This window comes from Pteropus medius, unplaced genomic scaffold (genome assembly GCF_902729225.1).
Source record: "Pteropus medius unplaced genomic scaffold, Ma_sr-lr_union100, whole genome shotgun sequence".
NCBI classification, from domain to species: Eukaryota; Metazoa; Chordata; class Mammalia; order Chiroptera; family Pteropodidae; genus Pteropus; species Pteropus medius.
Genome location: NW_024353908.1, coordinates 6,306,759 through 6,328,809, shown reverse-complemented (window position 1 = coordinate 6,328,809; position 22,051 = coordinate 6,306,759). Strand labels below are relative to the sequence as shown.

Genomic DNA, 22,051 nt, shown 5'->3' with positions numbered 1-22,051 from the left:
AAGAAAGAAAGAACAAAAAAGGAAGGAAGGAAGGAAGGAAGGAAGGAAGGAAGGAAGGAAGGAAGGAAGGAAGAAAAGAAAACGAAAGAATGAAAGAAAATAGAAAAAAGCTCTATGTTCTTTAGACCAGCTATAAAGGTCAGGGAAGTTTCCAAAGAATTACAAAGATGTAAAAGTGGTTCCAAAACCTGATGTTTGTAATAGACTTAATGATGAACATGAGAATACTGAAAAACTCTTTTGGAGAACTATATAATTCAATGACAGGATATCTGAATAATGACTTGGAGGTACATATGGGGAGAGGAGAAATTTTTTTTTCCCATAAATCTATCTTTTAGGTCTTACAAAGCAAAAGATGTATCAACATAGGGAAAGAAAAACTTAGGCTGAAACATATATCCATAGGCAAACACACTAATAATCAGTAGAAATTAAAATTGCATTAGTACATATTTTTAGTACAGGGTATCCTCCTTATGCAGGTATTTATTATCCAATTCCCTACCATTTTGAATTGCAAACATCGTCGGAACTTTAAAAGTCACTCAAGACTGATTGATTATAAAATTATTCCTCTTTCAAACAACACTCCTTTCTTAACATTGTTTTATTCCTTAACATCTTGCAATATTTCTTAGTCAATCTCTTTCCGCTAATAAACATTTGAAAATACTACACAAATACAAAATATACTGATTGAAAATTGGTACTGCAAATCCTGCAAAAATGTGATGATTTTATGAGGCTGTCGAAATGACATTGGGGAGTGCAAGATTCTCATACAAAGGCACTATCAAATGAATATCTGGTAGCATTCGAATGCTAAGCAATTGGAAAGAGAAAAATAAGCAAGAGGAGCTAAAGGAACAGGTGTGCCAAAAGAGAACTATCTGAATATCTTAGGATTATAGAGGCTTTGGGAAAACAAAATGTGCTTTATAATTTGCTAAAAGTGACGAGATATAATCGGGCTTTTATTTTTTAAGAAAATCAATCCTATTCTCAACACTCAAATTTCTAGAGACAATTTAAAAATATATATGTAGATCTATGTGATTTTAGAAAGTTGGTGTTCACTAACTCTCACAAAATAACATGGGCATTATAAAAGCTTTGCCATGTAGAAGTATTTACCTTTACTGCATAATAATGGACTCCATAAGTTGGTAGAGCTTCTACTATTTTCATATACCTATGGAAAATGAATATATAACTTCTTATTAAAATAGAGGACCCTTCTGGGAAAAGTGATTTAAAGAAACACAATTTATATTTACTTTCCTCATTATAACCATGTCTTTGACTAAAGCAGAAATGAAATAAACCACTCTAGTGAGTAATATATTTTACTTTATCCAAATGTTAGGAGGTTGCTAACAATACTTCAATTTCAAAAAGCTATAGGAAATGTTATGTTCTGCATATTAAGATTTCTATGACTTAAAAACATATATCATAGTATACACTCAAATTGCAAGTATTTTTTAAACTAAGCATCTAATGATCCAAAGCAATAAGAATCAACTTTTGGGTCACGCTCATAATAAGTAAAAAATAAAGCTATTCCATGGATTGATTGTAGTAAACTCTTAGAAATATATACTTAACTCTTAAGTCAAATCTCTTAAAAATATACACTTAAAAAAGGTGAATTTTATTGTATGAAATCCTGATTTTAAAACATATGCTCCCCTCATTAAAGCAATGGTGCTACCATTTGCTATTTTCAATTCAACAAGTATTTACTGTGTACCTCTAAGATTTTATGGCACAGAATAAATTGTGTAAGACTCCTCTCTGCCTACAAGAAATCGAACTTCTCATTTAATACAAGTGGACTTATTAATGACATTTTGAAGATCAATTGCTCTGGACTGTGTAATCAATAATTTGATCATTTAAAAAACTAAATGGCCTATATGTAAATGAGTATAAGAGTTTAGGTAAATGTGCCCAGATCATGCAGTAGTCACATGGCACACAGCCAGAATTCTAACTAACTGAGCTGAATTTTACAGTCTAAGGCCTTAACTACCAAGTTAGTCTGTTATTTGGAGCCACAACGATAATGACCAGGGGAAATTAAAGGACTCTGCATTTAAGTAAGGACATTTCATAATACGCTTATCAGCCTAATCTAAAAACCTTTAGGGAAATTGTTATTCCTTTTTTTTTCCAGTTCAGAAAATAGGCACAATGAGTTAAAATGTCAAGGATTCAACTTTAGGACTGCTAACTTCTGCATGTCTTCCTTGAAGATCACAGGTATGCTATGATAAAAGGAGACTAGTGTAAGAGGCAGGAGTATAGGGGAAATCTATACACTGACCAGGGGAATGGCAATTTCCAAGGCTTTATTTCAATTCTCACATGCTCTGAGCTATAGTCAGTAGTTTTTAAAAAAAACTTCTATGGCCATAAAAGTTACTCTATAATTACTATAGCAATAAAGCAACATTAGTTTTTATAATTATAAAATTATAAATTTAGTTTTTATAATTAAAAATTGTTAATGTAGTTTGTGAACTGTTCCTAGTAAATAATGGTAACTCTATAAGCATCTAATGATGCAAAGCAATAAGAATCAACTTTTGGGTCACGCTCATAATAAGTAAAAAATAAAGCTATTCCATGGATTGATTGTAGTAAATTCTTAGAAATATATACTTAACTCTTAAGTCAAATCTATAAGTGTAAAATGCAGAAATATACCACTATGGCCTTTTTTGGTAGCATGAAAAACAGATTATCCAACACCAACATTGTTTGTTCCACCCAAAGTAGAGTCACAAACCAGGCAACCAAACATGGCCTCCAGACAGGTTTTGTTCGGCTCATACTGCATTAAAATTTTCTTAAAACAACTATGCAATGCTTTAAATGGGATTTAACAATCGGAAATTCCAGTTTTTTGGGGGAAAAAAAATCAGGGGATCCTGCAACATTATACTTGAATTCTGAAGTTGAGTAGTCTTGCCTCTACACAGGGCTCAGTAGTTCCCCACAGTCCCTACCATTCCTTATTGCCCCACACTTGGCCCACATTTCTCATTTACCCTTCCTGCCTGCCTGACACTGATGGCATCTGAATTGATTAAACCAATACATGGAATGACCCAAGACATTTTATAATGGTAAGATATTTCTAATCAGATGAGGACTATATACACACAACTATGCTACAGAAATCATTTCAGATTATTTCTAAAAAACAAAAGACATTAAAAGTATATCTAAGCAAAAAAAAAAAAAAGATACTTACCGAACCACAGCTTGACCCCGAGTCAGACCTTTGATTTTCAAATAATGCTCAATTACTCTGTCCTCACTGTAAAACAATGAAATGAACGTATGGCAAGGTATGATCTGAGATACAGACTTATCCTAAGATTCTCAGGTGGCTACTTGAGAAACATGAGAAGAAAGGCCTTCGACAACTTGTTTGGGAGAGAAGCTGGCTGAATTTTGTTTCTGTAGGACATGGATTCCTGAAGAATGCAAACCTCAGACATTTGACAACCTCATCATAACTTTTAATTTATATTTTATATAACATTTATATAATATATATTAATATTTTTTAAATGATACAATTTATCAAATGAAAAACTAATGTCCTTTGCCATTGAGGTCAGCAAGTGTTAGTATTAAAGACATTTTCCTTAAATTATTCAGAAAGATTCAGGAAGAACTAAAACTATTTCTGAGTTTGTATTCAATTTAAAATACTCTATTGTCACTACTCAGGGATACATACACTGCTTTAGGAGAAAACCTTTATTATCTTAGGGTTAAACATGCTAACTAGAAAAGGAAGTCCAGCAGCCCTTGACATCATTCAGCCTTTAGACCCTACAATCAGACAGGTAGCTCTTTCAGTCATATCTCAAGTATAAGGTAGAAGAGTAAATGTTTTTACTTCTATATATCTGGTAATCAATGGTTTTTTTTTTTTTTTTTTTCCCTTAAGAAACTATCACTTAACAATGATTCATTTAGAAACTTCCAGACTCAGTATACAACGTAGGCTCACTACTCACTTCTACTACTTATTTGAGAAATATATTCTAACTTTCATATTAAAGCTATTAATGTTGAACATTTATTTTGTAATCAGATTTTAGTGTAAAGGAAAATCATCTTCAGGACTTGGAGTCTTAAACCAAGGAAATACACTTAAAAGGGAATGTAAGTAATTCAAAGGGGAAAAAAAGTACTCTTCTAGGAAAAATGTTATATGGAAAATGGGTACCATGGATCCATTAAAATACAAACAAATAAAGCAACTCAAAATATACAATAATTTCCAGCCATAGAGAAAACCTCTGGTCATTCAAGTCATTTCTGGTTATTAAGAAAACCTCTGTCCAAGGAAATCTGTATTTTATACCATTTATATTGCACTCTGCTAGATTAAGGCCATATTACACAATGACCGTACATATACTGAGCATCATGCTTACCTAAAAGCACACTTTACAGACCTTTTGCTCACTTGATTGAGAAGGCACACAGCTGCTCTTTACAAATGACTACAATCTTGGTACAATGATTTCCAGTGAGCTTTGACAGATCTTTTCACTGAAAGGATCAAGGTCTACTTATGGTTACTCTGACAACATTTGATGGGCAATTGATATTTTCTTCACTTACATATTTTTTAATTTCCTGAAAAGCATGCAGTTCTCAATAGAGGCTGTGATAATGGGGTCACCTGCTATCTTGCTTTGGCTTACCAGTAAGCAAGGGATGGATGCTCCTGAAGAGTTTTCGTTGGAAAGGCTGGTAATGTCTTTAAATCTTTCCTGGCATTTTCATCACTAAAAAGAAGAGTAATATAGTAATGTCAGTCACTGTTACCTAAAGTATTATCCAAGCTAGTCACCAGGTGAAATTTGAAAAATAGCTATAGCACACCAAAATGTTGTCAGCAAATATAAAGCTCTGGTCTCTACCTAGAGATAGTCTTCAATTTGACAACCCTTCAATTCGTCTGATATTTTAAAGTTTAAAAAAATCAAAAAATTAAAATAGTATTAAGCTGCCTTAATCCTATTTTCCTCACTCTCCTCATAAACTTGCATCAATTTTCATTATATATTTCCTGTATGTATCTATATTACATAATTACATAATAATTATTATTATGTACATTCTATATTTTATTTTTACATAGCATTTTTCAAATTTCATTTTACACTTTCTCTACATTTCTATAGCAATCTCATCATTATCTTTAGTGGCTACATAATATTCACCATGTTGGAATACTGGTTATTATACTATTCACATAGTATCACCAATTTTTCAAAATAGATATTATTGCAATTAAAAGGTTTATGTAGACCTATTACTCATCTGTTATTTCCTTACAATTCTCTGGAATAAAATAGACCAAGTTGGCCACCTGCAAAAATCACCGAAATAGAAGATGACTTTGAAACATGTTTTTAATGAAACTAAAGATATCACTCAAATTGCATCAAGTGAACTCAGATGTACCTCATGTAAGGTCAGCTATTACCTAACTATAAAATGGCAAAATTCTGGTTGTCAAAAGAGAAGGGTGTGGTCTTCATGGAATTTAACAGAAGGGAGAACAGGTAATTCAACCCAGTCATAGTTGGTCCTGCACTGTATGAAAGAAAAATACTCTCTAACTCCTCCACGTATTTAAGGAAGTAGCCTATGAGGAAACAGACATGACTGTCTAGGGTCTATCAGAGCCTAGGATAAGTACATTAAAGAGCTATTCAAAATCTTGATCAAACTAGTGTTCATCAAACAGCATATTGGTAACTCTTCGCCTTGTTTCCACCTCCTCATATCTTCACCATAGCTACTCTTTGTTGAGAAATTACCAAGAGCTGAGGCACCATGCAATGCACTTTTGGGGCATTATTTACCATAGCTCTTCCCATGTGGGAGGTACTATTATTACCCACACCTTACAGGTTAAGAGTGTGAGGTTTAGAGAGACTTAGTCACTTGTTCAATGTCTCACAGCTACTACTCACAGAAGCCAGAAGGCAACCCAGCCTGTTTGGCTTTAAAGGACAAGACCATAACTCTTTGTAGTCTATTACCTGATTCCCCAACAGACTCCCTAGCGTGTCCTAGAGACTTGACATAAACATTCTCATTTCTTGCAAGGTATAAAAAGCATAGCTCCCCTTTACCCTCACCTCTAGTTATAAATGAACACACTGAACCAATTAGTTTCAAAACCCATCACTTATGCATTTTTACATTAGCTTCCCTGGAGTTTGCCCCAGTGTGAATTATGATACTAAAGAGATGAACCCCTAACTGGAGGACCAAATATTGAACCTAAGGTGAATCTCTTCCCAAAGCATTCATTCAACACCCATAGATCGACTGTTATAGATCGATTGTTATACGTCAAACTGGGAACCAAGTATGGCCTGTGGACAGGTTTTGTTTGGCCCACATTGTTCTGTGCTGTATTAGAAATTGCTCACTTCTGACACTTGATCAAGTTTGGTGTAAGGGATTCTCCTTCACTGTCTACAGAAGTTTGTTTTCTGGTTCTGGTTTCCAAGTTTCTTCACCATGTCACAGGGGCATGAAGTGAACCCACTGAGCAAACTGTACATAGACTTACTTTCAGTAATAAAAACAGATAGTTAGAGTTGAGTGTCACCTAGCTTGGAGACACTATGATTTGTAGCTGTCAACATTTCATTTCAAAACCAGGTTAGTGGCCCTTTCTAAAGGTGAAAGATCTGGCTTTACAAATTACTACAGGAAATAAAGTCACTTGGATCCTGTTCTTACATAAGGACAAATCTCTCTATTCATTTGAAATCTGAGCAGTACGGCTTAACCATTTTGACAGTCTTGAGAAACTGGTTTGGGCTTCCTGAAAACTAAAATATACCACAACCCCATTTATTCCTATTAAAGGTCACCTGTCAACTCTCGGTAATGATATTTATTTTTCTTAATAATTTCTTTTATGCTCTGTCCTTCAAATCTCATTTTCTTCCCACAGAAGTTTGCTTGTCAGTTTATGAAGGGCAAATACATGTGTATGTTCTAAAATAATAGACTAAGTACAACACTTTTGTTATTAATCATCACCACAAAACACACATGTGTTATCTTCTGGGTCCATGAGAACTATATGCTATGTTCCAAGAACTCAGCCTAGCATTGACTTATTTCTTGGAATTATAGTTAATTTTGTGGCAATCAAGACCTCACTATAGTAGAAGCTGCTATTTACCATAAACTCATTTATTCACTTAGAAAGTATGTATTAAGTTTATATATTGCATACCTAGCATGTAGAAGAAAGCATCATGTGATAAAGTTACCCATTTTCCTGAACTCCATTGACCAAAACAATAATGTGGTTATCCCTAATTGCGAGGAACACTGGGATATGCGGTCTTTATTTTGGGCAGCCGCATGCCTAGCTACAAATTCCACTCACATAAAAGAAAGGGATATTGGATACTGGGGAAAAAAAAAAAATCAAACTTCATTGCTGATAGGGAACCACTACTCAGATCTTAGTAATTTCTGCCATCTGGGAATGTGGATCCTCTATTGATTGCATTTTTTCAAAAATAAGGCAAAATCCTCAAGTTTAATGTAAGATATCTGAATTTTAAATACTGCCTCAACCGAAGACCCAAGCAACCAATCAACTAACCTAGTAGCCAACCAACCAAAGATTAAAACTAAAACACTGTGCGGGCTGTGTGAAACATACCAGCAGACCATCGTTATCATTTTGCAATTTCTGGCATAAACTATTAGTAAAAAATGGATATGGAGATGCCTTCTCAGCTTTCAAATTGGTTTCTAGTTTTAGAAAATTTATTAACAGTGCAAAATTGTCAGTAGCACATGAATAAAAGAGACGTATGAGTAATTTTGATAAATGTGGAATCTGGGCCATAACAAATTTTCACATTCTCAGGAAAGAACATGACCTTATTTCTTTGTATTAGAAAAGGTTCCTCTTGTTCCTCCAAATCTAGTTGTTTGTGCTATTGCAAAGCATCCTTTCCTTATGAACATATAATGTTACTTTCCTATAAGAACCCATTCAATAACTCATTTCAAACAAGCCACTACTGATATTGAGGTGATTGAGCTGTGGACTTAGCTGTAACACTAAATGAGAGAGCACTGGTAGGATTCAAACATGATTGAAACAGGCAGCCTGGCAGAAAAACGGGTTAAACCTTTCAACAAACAGTACATAGGAGTGCACTGAAATACAAATGGCCAGCAGACAGAAGCAAGTGTTCAGCTTCATAAGTACACAGGGAAATAAATGCACATTAAACCATTAGTGAATCACCACTATGTACCTGACTACCAAACTTTTAAACTCTGACAATACTTAGTTTACATGAAGACACAGGGCAACAGAAATTCCCATCCATTGTTAGTGAGAACATCAGTTGGTATGATCATTTTGGAAATTTGTATATGCTATGATCCAGCAATCCTTTCTTAGGTATACCCTTAGAGAAATTTACACAAAAGAATAATGTTTATAGCGGCATTGTTCACAATAAGACAAATAAAAGAAACAATCTAAATATTCCATAACAGTAGAAATGATAAAACTGTAATGTAAGCATACCATGGAATACCATACAGCAGAGAAAATACAGTATAGCTTCACACACAATGAATCTCACAAATGTTAAGAAACAAGACCCCAAATAACATATACATCATAATCCCATGTACATAGAGTTCGCAGACAAGCAAAATGAAACAAGAGAATCATATATAGGTGATCAAAGTATAAACCAAAACTAGAAAACATGTCATTGTACTTTGGGGGGGAAAAAGATTTTATTGCAGGAGGAGGCTGTATGCAGTGGGGAGGCTATACACTGGGTGAGGTTGCAGCAACATTCTTTGCTGGGAGTGGTTATGTTGAAGAGGAATTTGAACTCAAAAACTAATCAGCTCTTTGTTCTGCTTCTGTAGATATGCTTGTTTTATAGGCCTTACTCAAAAGTAAAAAAAACTCATCCTCCCTTTGGCTTGCTCTGCCTAAGCAACAAATGTAACTACCTATAACCATAGCAACTCCTGCTGCTTTGTAATGCTATGTAACTATAGCAACTCCTGCTGGTTCGTAAGGGTCTGAGGACAAATTAACCAATCAGCCCATGCCAAAAATGTTCTATATAAGGAATGTTGCAACTGAGCTTGGGGCTCAGATCTTCAGAGCGCTAGCTCCTCTGGGACCGCTGGTATAATAAACCTGAGTTCTCCAACTCTCCGAGTGCTGCTTGGTTTCTCGCTGGTCTGATCTTTGCATCTTTTCTGCGACAATGTGGCCGTGCATTTTCTAATTTGTTCCTTAAACTACATATATGTTTTATGCATTCTTCTTTTATGCATTCTTTATGCATTCACATCACAAACTAGATCAAATATAGCTAATGGGTGGCAGTGAGGGTACTGAGAAGCAAGCTCATTGCCATTGAGAGGGGAAGTGCTGTAATGCCAAAATATTTAACTACCAGGGTGTTAAAACACTGGCACATTATTCTAAAGTTAATCCCGATCATTTTCAGCGTTTAGGACCAAGCAGGATTTCATGTTTGAGCGGACTGACAGTAGCTGAGTACTTATTTGTTCACCCTCTGAAGAAACCTGGTTGGGGAATCTTACCAGAGTCTGAGGCCACGTGGATCCACTGAGCTTGCAGGGGCAGCGAGGTCTGCCTTCAGCACAGAGGACAGGCAAGCAGGGCAGCAAACTAAGATTATATAACTCGGGATCAACCTCAGAATCCAGAGGGAGAGCCTAAATAGCTGGGAGGTGAGCAGGCACAGTTGGGGATGTCTCTGCCTTTACCTAGCAGTAAACGTACTCGCCCTGTCTGGACATTCTTGGCCTAATAGCAATGGAAGTGTTATTTTAAATATGCACTTGACCAGAATTGCCAAGAGGGGCTGATTTCTCCAGGTCCTAGCCAGAGAGAATGCCTACAAATGTTAAGGCTTGCTACCCTCTCAGTAACCAAACCAGAAATTGCTTTTATCATTTCAGCAGGAATTCAGGTGTCACAATGAAGAACATGCTTGTGTTTTATCTGATTATATTTTATCTGATTAGGCTGAATCTCTCCATTAGGTATTCCAGATTCCTTTTCTGACAGCTTTCTGGAAGGAAGTGGCCCATGACCCACCATTTAGCCACTGCAACAATGTTTCAGGCAATGATTCCTTTTGGCATTCTCAAGCCCCCTTTCATGGCCTGTTGTTTTTCTTTACTGACCTCAAAAACCCTGTAGGAATGTGCCAGCCTCACTCATTTTTGAGAAAACCACATGGTTGGCAGAACCAAGGCCACCCTTTGTGTTTGCTGGAGCACTTGTGTGGAAACAGCCACCCCCAGCAAATGTGTGCACCTGCTTGTAGCTAATTGGGAACTTGCTCACAGTGACAATCAGCCACCTGCCATTCTGAGGCTGGAGGGCATGGGAGTGCTAGCAATTAGCAAACAATGGGTGCTAGCACTTCCTAGAGCAAAGGACTCACTGAGTTCCCTGGAAGATGGTAGCTGTCTATGCTTGGTATTGGGGCATCCCTAGGTTTTTAAGGTAGTTTGAAAGCCCAAGCCCCAACCTTTTTTTTTTGATGCTAAAGCTCTTCCTTACCTGAAATCTAAAGAAAAGGTGCCTAAAAAGCACATATTAATTATAATGACCCAAAGGCAATGAATGTAGAAATTTCACTCACAAAAAAATAAACTAAACCATTTAAAATGTAACCTGGGACTGCAGTCTTCTTTTCATCCACAGGTAAGCATAGCTCAAAATTCATATTTCATAAAAATGCATACGCAAATGTAAAAAAAGCTATGGTTACTGCCTGTTTGAACACTCAAGATAAAGTCTAACATGTAGCCTAACTATCATCAGAAATTAAATAAAAGGTTGTGAGAAGGGGCCTCTGAGAGCTCTATTTAATGCTGTATTCCAGATTTACTGTCATTGGGAATTGCACTAATTAGCAAATCTGCCATTCTGGTGTTGCCTTGTACAGACTCTGGTGATAAGCCACTTTCTTACCTATGCTTGCTAGAAACCTGTGGTGACTGTCAAATTTTTGCACGATACTGAATCGGACCTGGTAATGATTGTAGCAGTTAGAAAAAGTGTATTTCATGTCTGTTACATGGTGTAACAGGTGCCAGTTTAACTATTAAAGTATTTAACTACTAAAGCATTGGAGCTGGATCCAGTGTTTGAGGATGTCAGCTTGCTTAAACATGTCATATTAAAAAGATATCAGTTACTGTGTATAAACACTAATTTCCTCCACTAATCTACTGGCATTGATCAACAGCTCAGTGATTAGCAGTTCAAGATGTGTTATCAGTTTACTTAGAGCAGTTTTTCACTGGCCAGATTGCCTTCAAATCACCCTTTTTAATGAAAAGAATCACGTTTCTCTCATTTGTCTGGGAATGTGGCCTTCAATGATGAATCTACTTTATTTTCTCCTTGATATGTTAACTATAGAGTTCTAACAGTAAATTGCTCTCCACTAATTTGTAGGTAAAGTGATAGTAAAGGTAACAAGAGTAAGAGAATACAGTTCGGTTGACCCTTGAACAGCATGGTTGGCACTGTGTGGGTCCACATATATGCAGATTAAAAAAAAAAAATACCTGTACTGTTTTTGATCTGCCATTAGGAGTCCACGGATGCAGAGGACCAACTATATGTATTGTTCCATGCCATTTTATGTAAGGGACTTGAATGTCCACAGATTTTGGTATCTGCTAGGGGAAGAGGGGTTTTGGAACCAATCCCCATGGACACTGAGGGTAGCTAAGATTTTGGGGAGTCAAAAGGTATACTTGAATTTTGACTGCACGTGGGTGGGGCCGGTGCCCCTAATCTCCACATTGTTCAAGGTTCAACTGTTACCAATGTCCCCTGACCCCTGACCCGCAGTATCAGTATTATCTGTTAGAAATGCAAATTCTTGAACCAGAAGGGCTAAACTGGACCCAGCAATCATTTAACAAATGGCTTGAGAACCATTGAAATAAAATAAAGAATAAACACATCGTAAAACACAAGGAGATTTTCAAGAAAGAGATAGTAATCAACAATTTAAAATAAGAAAGAAAATCAAGGAGGCTGAGGACAGCCTAGGAGGTTAGTTTCGGAAGACCTGTAGAGGCTGACTAGCAGCGATGCAGTGAGCACTGCCATTCAGTGCCTGAAATAAATGCTTTGAACAACAGTTCACACTCACTGGGCATTACGAGGTGGCAGAAACTGGGCTAACCCTCTCTCTACAGGCATACCATGCTATTTTCACTAGCACCCCATTTCATAGATGTGAAAACTGAGATTTAAGAGATCAATTTAAATTCACGCAGCAAGAAAGTAATGCGACTCCAAACCTCTGCTCTATTTAACCACTTTGCCTAATTCTTCCAGGATTCCTAAAAGAGGACAGAAAATGGGGAAGGAACAGGTAGGGACGAAGGAGAACTCTTTCCTCAGCTTAACTTGGAGCTTCAGAATTTATAATTATAGTGGGCACTGATTGATTCTATTAAAATATTTGTTTCTTGAGTGAGAAAAGGCTGCTTATTAAAACTAGATTAATCTGGAGTAGCCAAAAACTGGATTATACGGCATAAGAGATCTAAACACAGATAATAAGACTGAATATGTATTAACTCTTCAGAGTTTCTTGAACCAAACCAAAATGACTAGTCTATAGTTATCCCTTAATAGCAAAGATACCAAATTTAGTTCATTTTTTTTTTTTTCTAAAAGGGCTACAAAACCAGACCCTAATCATTTTCAGCACAATTTTAAAACAAGGCATCTAAATTCACCTGAGCCTCACTTCAGGTGAGAAGCCCAACACCCCAACAAAGGCTTCTTAAACCACACAGGCACACCTGATGCCTGATTTTTTATACTGTTTCAAAAAATTCATAGTAAGATCTCTACCCCTGCAAATTATCTCTGTTACAGGATACCAAGGCCTGGCACCAAAGGGAGAAAATAGAAAACAAGCTGTCACTTTTCATTCATAGTCAATCATATGCAAAGGCAGAAATCTCGGTCTCAAATCCACTCAACGTCTAATGCCGCTGATTATTACAAATAATTAGTTTAGAAAAAGTGCTTATATACTAGTAATTTCATTATAGCTAAAATATTTTCCCTCCTCATTTTCTACTCCCCAACTAAACCCCAGCCAGGTGCTTAAGTAAGCAGAGTTCATCTGGTCCAACCCCTGAATTCACAGCTGAGGGGAATGAGACTCACAGATGTATGAAGACTTACCAAAGGCCCCGTAGTAAGGTGGAATCTAGAGGAGCAGTGGCTGGTTGGCTGGTTATGGGGACTCCAGGTTGGAACAGCAGCAGGGAAGAGGAGGAACGGGAGAGGAGGAAGGAATTGGAAAGATAAGGTGGAGAGGAGAGAGAGAAGGAGAAGGAGGGGCCAGAAAAGCCAGGCCAGCTGGGCTAGACCTTGCTCTCCTCCCCTCCCCTCCCCTCCCAATCACAGGTCCTTCCATTCTTGGAATTTCCACCCCACCCCTTTAAACATTTCTTGATCATACCTCAAGACAAATCAGATTGTAGTCATTTACAGAGTAGACGGTGAGAACTAAAATACATAAGCCATTTTCCTGACCTCTGCTGAGGCTAAGGGTGCCCCAATGCTTCCGGGAAAGGGGGAGGGTGGCCCTCTCTTCATCTTGACAAAGCGAAGCTCTTTCACTGGGGTTCAGGTATAAGCATATATTTCTAGGCTGCCTCTGGTCCCCAGCTCCCTCAGACCTCTCTGCTCTTTCACAAGATAATAATAATAATAAATAATAATAATAATAATAATAATAATAATAAAAACTTGTGGCTTTAGAGACTTTTTCAGGCAAATGCTATGTGGCAGACAAGCGCTCACCATTTTACTTACAGGAATTCATTTAATTCTTATAGTGAATCTAGATGTAGGTGAATATTTCTAATACATAGGTAAGGAAATGGAACTGGTACACGAGCGGCCAGGATTTAGATGCAGGCTATTGCAAAAGCTTCCATATACTTAGAAACAAATCAAGAGACCAACAAACTCGCTGGCCCTAGACCTATGATTTGCAGTATTAAAGTTTGGACTTAGAACTGGATTCAGTCCCAGGTCTCCATGTTTGAAGGAGTTTTTTAGTGTTAAATAATCTAATTGTTGTAAGCCTTGGGTTTCCTCATTACAAAAATAGGGATAGTGATCTCTCTTAGGAAGATGACAATAGACTGCTGTGAAGGCACTTGCCTATGTTCAGTAAATGTGTTCTTTTTTTTTTCTGACTGTACACAAAACCAGACACTGTATTTTACCCAACACTGTATTCCTACCACTCTCAGACCAGGCTGGGGTGGATTATACCACTAAGAATCCCCTGTGATCTAGGTTAGATCTGCTAGTTTAAATAGATAGGACATACTTATCCTAAAAGAAATATTTGGTGTTTACCTGAAATTTAAGTGGGCATTCTCTATTTTTATTTGCTAAATCTGGCAAATAAACCATGGGTTGGGGATAAACCATGTGGGAAAACTTCGAAAGCAACTTGCCAGGTCCCAGGGTTGGGGATAAACCATGTGGGAAAACTTCGAAAGCAACTTGCCAGGTCGCAGGTTGTAAGTAGTTTTAGGATTTGTCCACCAGATTCACAGTAACCGGTAGAAGTTTAGCTATGAAACTTGTTCCTCCAACATCATGACCAATCGATCTGTCTCCTTATCTCAGCACTCTCCTAAAGATGCAAGAAAGCAGCTTCTGTTCTGGGAAACACAGCATCCTCTCAGTTAGAAACTCCTTTGCCATTAAATTTTTGTCTGAGTCCTAACTGGTAACAAAAGACAAATTACTCTGTCCATCTGCATGCTTGATAGGGATCAACCGTCAAAAAAATTTTAAGTCTAAAAATTTCTAATAATAATGAAAATGTGATGAGAGATTTTTCTAAACATAAGCCAGCTCTTTGAGGTTTCCGATTGTGTCTACTTTGAACCTTCAACTCTTTTAGAAGAAACACAATCCATAAGAATAACTCAGGCTGAGAAGTAGGTTAACATGAAAATCTGTAAATATTTAAAATAAAAACATTTTACAAATTTATGGAGATAGAAAGTAGAATGGTGGTTGCCAGGAGCTAAGGGAGAGAGAGAATAAAGGAATTGTTTAATGGGCAGAGTTTCAGTTTTGTAAGATAAAGAGTTCTGGAGATTGGTTGCACAACAATGTAAATATATTTAACATTACTGAACTATACACTTAAAAATGGTTAAGATGGTAAATTTCATATTACGTGTATTTTACCACAATTTTAAAAAGTACCTCTTATACAACTCTAGAGTTAGAGAAAAGGGCACATGGAAGACAACACAATCACACAGAGTGTTTTTCCTACAAAAGAATGTAAAGTCAAAGAAATGTATCCCTCTCCTGGGAAATTTCCTACCAGACAAGTGAAAATTATTTATGGACAACTTAAAGCCCCAAAGATTTATCCCTTCTTCCTGCATGTGTGACTCAATGTGTCCTTCCGCATCATACAAGAACCAGATTAACCACATCAGCCTTTTGAACACAGATAAGACTGAATACATGTTATGTTGTTACTCAGTGTTTTTTGAATCAAACCAAAAGGCACTGAAATATAATCAGCGAGGGATTGTAAAAGTCATCCCGCCAAATGCCATCCTGTAGCTCGGGTAGATTCTGAAAGGTTTGCACTTTGAGGAATGGAAGAAGTTCATGTCATGCTACTTTCTACTCATACCAAACACCAAATATGCAAATGTCTTAGCCAGACATTATCTGAAAAGACCAACTGGACTGTTTCATTTTAGTACCAAGTAGCAGTGATGGGCATAATGGGCTGGCTCACTCCTAGAGAGGAAAACTGAGAACGCAAATAGGTTCGTAGCTGTTTAAAGATAAAATGGTTTGGGATACTTACAACATACTAGGTACTGAACTAGGCACACGACATGGGTTACTTTAGATAATTCGCACAACAATCCCTTTCCACAGATAAGATTACCATCCCCATTTCACAGATGGAAAAACTGCGGCTTAAGGAGGTGATGAGATTTGCAAAGTGCACACAGTTCCTCAGGGTTAAACTGGGATTAGAATGCAGCGAGACTCCAGGGTCTCAGCTGGTAAGGACATCATAATGTTGTTGCCAGAAACAAGCTACACAGACGCGTCTGGCGTGTGGGTCTAAGAATTCCCGAAAGTCTAACTGCATTTGTATTATCTTTATCGACCCAGTCCAGTAGATATCATTAACCATCTTTTGGATTTTCTTTTGAAGAATTATCATATTGAAAAGCAGACTGGCAAGTCAGAGGGTGTGGGTTCAAATCAAAGTTCCACTATGGTGACCGTAAACAAAAAGTCAACCAGATATTCAGTCAGCAAAAATGATTTATTTGGGGGAAAAGAAAGTGCTGCAGTCGGATGTGTGTAGCCATGGTGAGCCACGTGCAAGTCCAGGAGACAAAGAAGAATGAAGTTCTTTTTTTACAGGGGAAGAGGAAGTTAAGGGGAGGGGATGTTATAATCACAAAGTTCTTGGAGGGGCCCTTGGACTGACGTAGGGTGTGAGGGCTCCCCCTACAGGTCCTTCTGATTCCTGTCTTGGGTGATGTCTGTCATAAATTTTGACAACCCTATGTGGAACAGATATGTGACCTTGATTGCCATGCCTCAGTCTCCACATCTGCAGAATGAGGATCTCAACAGGTATAATTTGTGGAGAAAATGGTATGAAATATATCAGTATCTGGCACCTCGTAGATAATGGTAAAAGCAATGTGCTTAATGGTCATAGTGGTGAAGTGAGAGCATGAGCTCTGATGGGTTCACATCCCAGCTCCACACTTTACCAGCTGTGCGACTTGGGCAAGTTACTCAACTTATCTGGGCTTTAGTTTCCTCACCTGTAAAATGAGGATAATAATACTGCCTAGTTCATAGAGTTGATACCAGAATTAAGGGACTGGATATTTAGGAAGCTTCTAGAAATGAGTATTTCAGGTGCCAGGCACTGTTCTAACTCCTTCATGTACATTTTCTCACTTGATTTTCACAACATATGAAATAGAGGTTATGTTACTCCCCATGCCACAGACCTGAGAGATCATGGATATTGGAATCAGAAAGGGCTAAGAAGTTCCCAGACAGGTATGCAAAAAAGCTGGTTTGTAGAATTTTTTGTGGTTCTATCTTTCCCAACGGAGCTCCTGTTTAGATACCTATGAAAAGAACCTTCTTTCAATGCTCCATTCAACATCCAGGTCTTCTCAAAACCTTAGAGTTTTCTACAGTCAGGATCAGCCATACAATTTGCAAGGCTCAGTGAAAAAAGAAAATGCACAGCCCCATGTTAAAAAAATCATTAAGAATTATTTGATGACAGAAGAGCATCAAACCAAGCATGGGGCCATCCTGAGCAGGGGGTCCTGTGTGACTGCACAGCTCATGAAGTCAGCCCTGCCCACAGCTTTTTCTCTGGTAGGTTTCCATTGTCTTAATTGCTTCCTTTCTGCCTGCCCAGCCTCTGTGCCTGTGCCCAGAACTGAAAGAGCCTGTTCACAAAGGCACATAGGCCTCTGGGAGCAACCAGTTATGAACAGGGCCTCCCACATGCTGTGGGGAACCACAGGCTCACTGCTCTGGGATGGCAGAGAAAGGCTGTAAGTTTTGATTTGGGAAGTTTCCATTGGGCAAAGTGAGTAGTATTCTACAACTCTTACATTCATTTTGAAAGAGGACTCAGTGCAGGAGATCTATAAGTCACTGTGCTAAGCTCTGAGTTTTTAAAGAATACAAAATATATTTTAAAAGTTATATTTTAATTGTTAATAAATAAAAACATACTGAAAAGCAAAGAAGACAAGCTGTAAACATTTCTATTCCCAACAACCTTAGACAACTGTTTGTCATGACAACAATAATAATAGCTTAATATTTTCTGGCCCTACCATAAACCAGGCAGTGTGCAAAGCACTATAATACTGTATTGCACATTTGAAAGTTGCTAGGAGGGTAGATCTTAAATGTTCTCATCACAAGAAAAAAAAATGTAACTATGTATGGTGACAGATGTTAATTAGACTTATCGTAGTGATCGTTTCACAATGTGTACAAATATCTAATCATTATGTTGTAGACATGAAACTAATATGATGTTATACATCAATTACGCCTCAATAATAAAAAATAAAAAAGAACTGTAATATTCCTATTCACAGATGAGGAAATTGAGGCTTAGAGATGTTCAATAACTTAGCTAATATTGCTCGCCAGTGAGAAGTGGAATCTGGAACCAAACTCAGCGTTTCCTAACTTCAGAACCCACTTTACTATAGTCTTTATGGTGGAGAGGTCTGTAGTTGTGCAGAAAAAAAATATTAGAACTTCTAATAATATTTATTTTTATCCATTCTTTTGAACATGTTACTCTATCTCATTCATTTAGATGTGTTACTCTTCTGTGAATATTTCATAATGTATACAATGTTGGTATAGTTCTACATGTACATAACTGAATAAATAAATTAATTAAATAGTATACATATACTGAAAATGAATGAACAAAAAAATTATGGAGGCCACTGCATGCACTGTGGTGTAACTTACAAACCAGTTTTTATACATGTATGATGTGTTTGAATATATTGGTATACATGTTTTGTAATAAAAAGAATGGATAATATGTGTACTTTTGTTTTTGTCCACTTCATATATTATAATATCTTCCCATGTCAATAAACATTTACCTATAACAATATTTTTAATGTAAGTACTGGCCTCCTTAAGTAGTAATTTTGATAGGTGAGATCTGATGATTTAGAATAAGGATCTGATATCCATCTTACATTTCTATGCCCTCACCCTACCCCAACTCCAGTGAATGGTGGAATATAATTAAGTACCTGGAAGCCAGGGACTCTTCTTAAAAAATACATCTCTCTTCCCCAAAGCATTGAAAGCAGGGTCTCAAAGAAATATTTGCATATCTTGCTCATAGCATTATTATTCTTAAAAATCGAAAAGTGGAAATAATCCAAATGTCTATCCATGGATGGACTGACAAACAAAATGTGGTATACATGTACAATAGAATATTATTCAGCCTTAAAATATAGGATATTCTGACACATGGTATATCAAGGATTAACCTTGAGGACATTATGCTAACTGAAATGAGCTAATCACAAAAATATAAGTCCTGCATGATTTTACTTATACAAGGTACTTAGAATAGGCAAATTAAGACAGACAGAAAGTAGAATGATGGTTGCCAGAGGCTAGGAAGGAGGGGATGTGTATTATTGTTTAATGGGCACAGAGTTCCAGTTTTGTAAAATGAAAAGTTTTGGAGAAAAATGATGGGATGATGGAAATGGTTGCACAACAATATGAATTTACTTAATTCCACTGAACTATACATTTTAAAATGGCTAAGATGGTAAAAACAACACACAAACAAAAAACACATCTCACTATAATAGATGGGACTCAGTGGAAATTGGAAGCAAACTCCCAAGTACCGAGTCTCCATTCTGTAGCAGGTATCCTGCAACGTGTTTTATCGCATTCGATCTTTGTAATAAACCACTTAAAGAAAAGGGACCTTAGGTTCAGATGGCTTGAAACTGGCTCAAGGTCACTCACAAGCAGATGAGGAGGGCTCGTCTCAATGTCACGTCTAAATCCAGAGCCCATGCCTTTCCCCGATGTCTTCTATAAAGGATGTAGAATGACTGTAGTAGCTCAGTAATAAAAAGAATACCACAAATTCAGTTTGCCTCTATCATGGCCCTTGCTTGGTCCAGAGCTTCTCACACTGTAGGTATTTAATCTTCAAGAATGAATGGGGTTGAGCAGTGAGAAAAGGGCAAAGTATTCCAAGGGCACTGATGAGCAAGTGCTCGTTTCCTACCTTCTCACTCTTAAGCTATTTCCTCAAGTGACTAATATTAGACTTGTGGCCACTCCACTGATAACACCACTTACCATGGTGGAGTCCACCGCCTGCTATCCCTCACTGTCTTCTATCAAAGACAACAAGGATCCACGTAGGCCCTTTTACACAAGTATAAGTTAAAATGGTAAATCTGCAGTAGTGGGGGAGATCTGGGGACTGCCAGTCTGGTCTGGTCACTTCTTAGTTCATCAGCTGTAAAATCAGGGTTCAAATGCATCATTTGGGGAAGCCTAACATTTTATGTTTAAAAGATGAAAAAGTGTCCATTGTATGGGATGAATAATTTCAAACTCAGGGCTTTTGAGAAAAAGCAAGTTCAGAACTTGATGAATGTTTACCCTGCCTAAGAGTTAATGGAATTAAAATCGAGGAGAGTAATGAATCTGGCAGGGAGTACGAAGAACAGACTTCTCCAAACTGCTTATCTTTTAAAGACATTTTGTTACTGAGCTTTTAGCAAATAGATAAACCCACACATTACAAAGTAAAGTCCATAGAACACTGGTTTGTCAAGATGCTCACACATCTGGGATAAATAAGTGTGGGAAACACTGCTTATGTGTCTTCTGGGAGATTCACCACGCATATGAGCAGATTGAAAACTGATTTTAAAAAAATGTGAACTTTAAAATTTTTAACTAGGTATTTCCCATACTTATTTGTTCATGGTTCTCTATTTGTTTGTATCTTGCTTGTTTTTTCACCATAACAACTCTTAACATTTGGCCAAGCCATTAGAAACTATAATATGGAAATATAGGTATAATGCCACATAAAATCTCTTATCCCCACTTGTAATGTGTGGATAATATTACACCAACTCCATAAAGAGAAGATGATTAGTGAGTTAATGTTTATAAAACATGTAAAACAGTCTAATACTTAGAAGTGTTTATAAATCATTAAAAATAAATAAAGTATGAATGCACTGAACTGATTTACAAAAGAACTTGTCTATATCTTTAAGTCAAACTTTAAAATAGAGTCATTTCACAGGGAAAGAGAAAAGCCACTACATCAACAACTTTTTCACAAAAGCATTTTGCTGATTCATTAAAGCCCTGGCTTGAAATAAGACAGAAATGTTCAATTTCTGTCAAATTAGATTTCTTTATCCTGCCAGCAAGGAAGGTAATCATTCTTACAAGTTTGTGTTGAAATATAAAAATGGAGACTCCTCAATGGTAAAGACATGAGGTTTGGAGTCCTAATTCTGCCACTCTCTAGTAATGTGACAGTAAGTAGAGTAGACAGTAAGCTAGCTACTCACTTGCTCCAAAAGCTTAGGTCCCCTATCTGTAAAATGAGAACACTAATAGTGCTTATTGTCAGAGTTGGTGTGAAGATTAAATATATTAATAATAATAACAATAATGATGCCATATAATATTTACTGAGACAAAAATAAAATAAAATAAAAAGGGTTCCAGAGAAGTTAGTTACCTAGGTACACAACAAATGGCTAGGCTTGCATTTGAACTCAAGCAGTTAAATAATCCTGTCTTTAGGACTGCCTCCCCACTGATGTGAGTAAGTACTCAGTACAGTAGTACCTGGGAGCTGCTAGTGTTCTTACTGTCACTGATTTGAAAAGCCCTGTAAATGGAATGATATTTTAGAGCTTTAAGTGCTCCAGAAGTACAAGGACTAGGGGGAGAAGTTCTTTAAAGTCTTTGATTCCCTCTCTTCCTTTTATTAACTACTCTCAGGCATCTAGAGAAGTTCCTTTCCCATGAGAAATAGCTGTATTTTGTATGTTGTGAACTATTCCTTCCCATTTGAGGCCGAGTGACAATATACTCTCAATCTGACCCAGAACTGAATTGTAAATTGTAGCAACTCACTTTTTCTTATAAGCAGAAGTGCCCTAATCACACAGTTACCTGGTAACTTCCAATTTTCAGGATGAAGTACGAAAAGAAAAGAGAAAAGAAAGAAAAAGAAAGAAATACAGAGAAAGGAAAGAAGGAAGGAAGGAAGGAAAGAAGGAAGGA

The 22,051-nt window shown here is 37.0% G+C and overlaps 1 protein-coding gene and 1 long non-coding RNA gene across 11 annotated transcripts in view; one reads left to right on the top strand and one right to left on the bottom strand.

The window, feature by feature from the left end:
* Positions 1-22,051, bottom strand: part of FRMD4B (FERM domain containing 4B) — a 309,226-nt gene that overhangs the window by 32,312 nt on the left and 254,863 nt on the right. For all 10 annotated transcript variants that reach the window (XM_039851669.1, XM_039851670.1, XM_039851672.1 and 7 more), the window contains 3 exons: positions 4,740-4,823; positions 3,266-3,331; positions 1,138-1,195 (listed from right to left, as the gene is read on the bottom strand). In XM_039851669.1, the coding sequence (XP_039707603.1) occupies positions 1,138-1,195; positions 3,266-3,331; positions 4,740-4,823 (208 nt within the window). The remainder of the gene's footprint in view (positions 1-1,137; positions 1,196-3,265; positions 3,332-4,739; positions 4,824-22,051) is intronic.
* Positions 16,256-22,051, top strand: part of LOC120593756 (uncharacterized) — a 22,099-nt gene continuing 16,303 nt past the window's right edge. The window contains exon 1 of the long non-coding RNA XR_005650435.1: positions 16,256-16,267. This is a non-coding gene — a long non-coding RNA (uncharacterized LOC120593756). The remainder of the gene's footprint in view (positions 16,268-22,051) is intronic.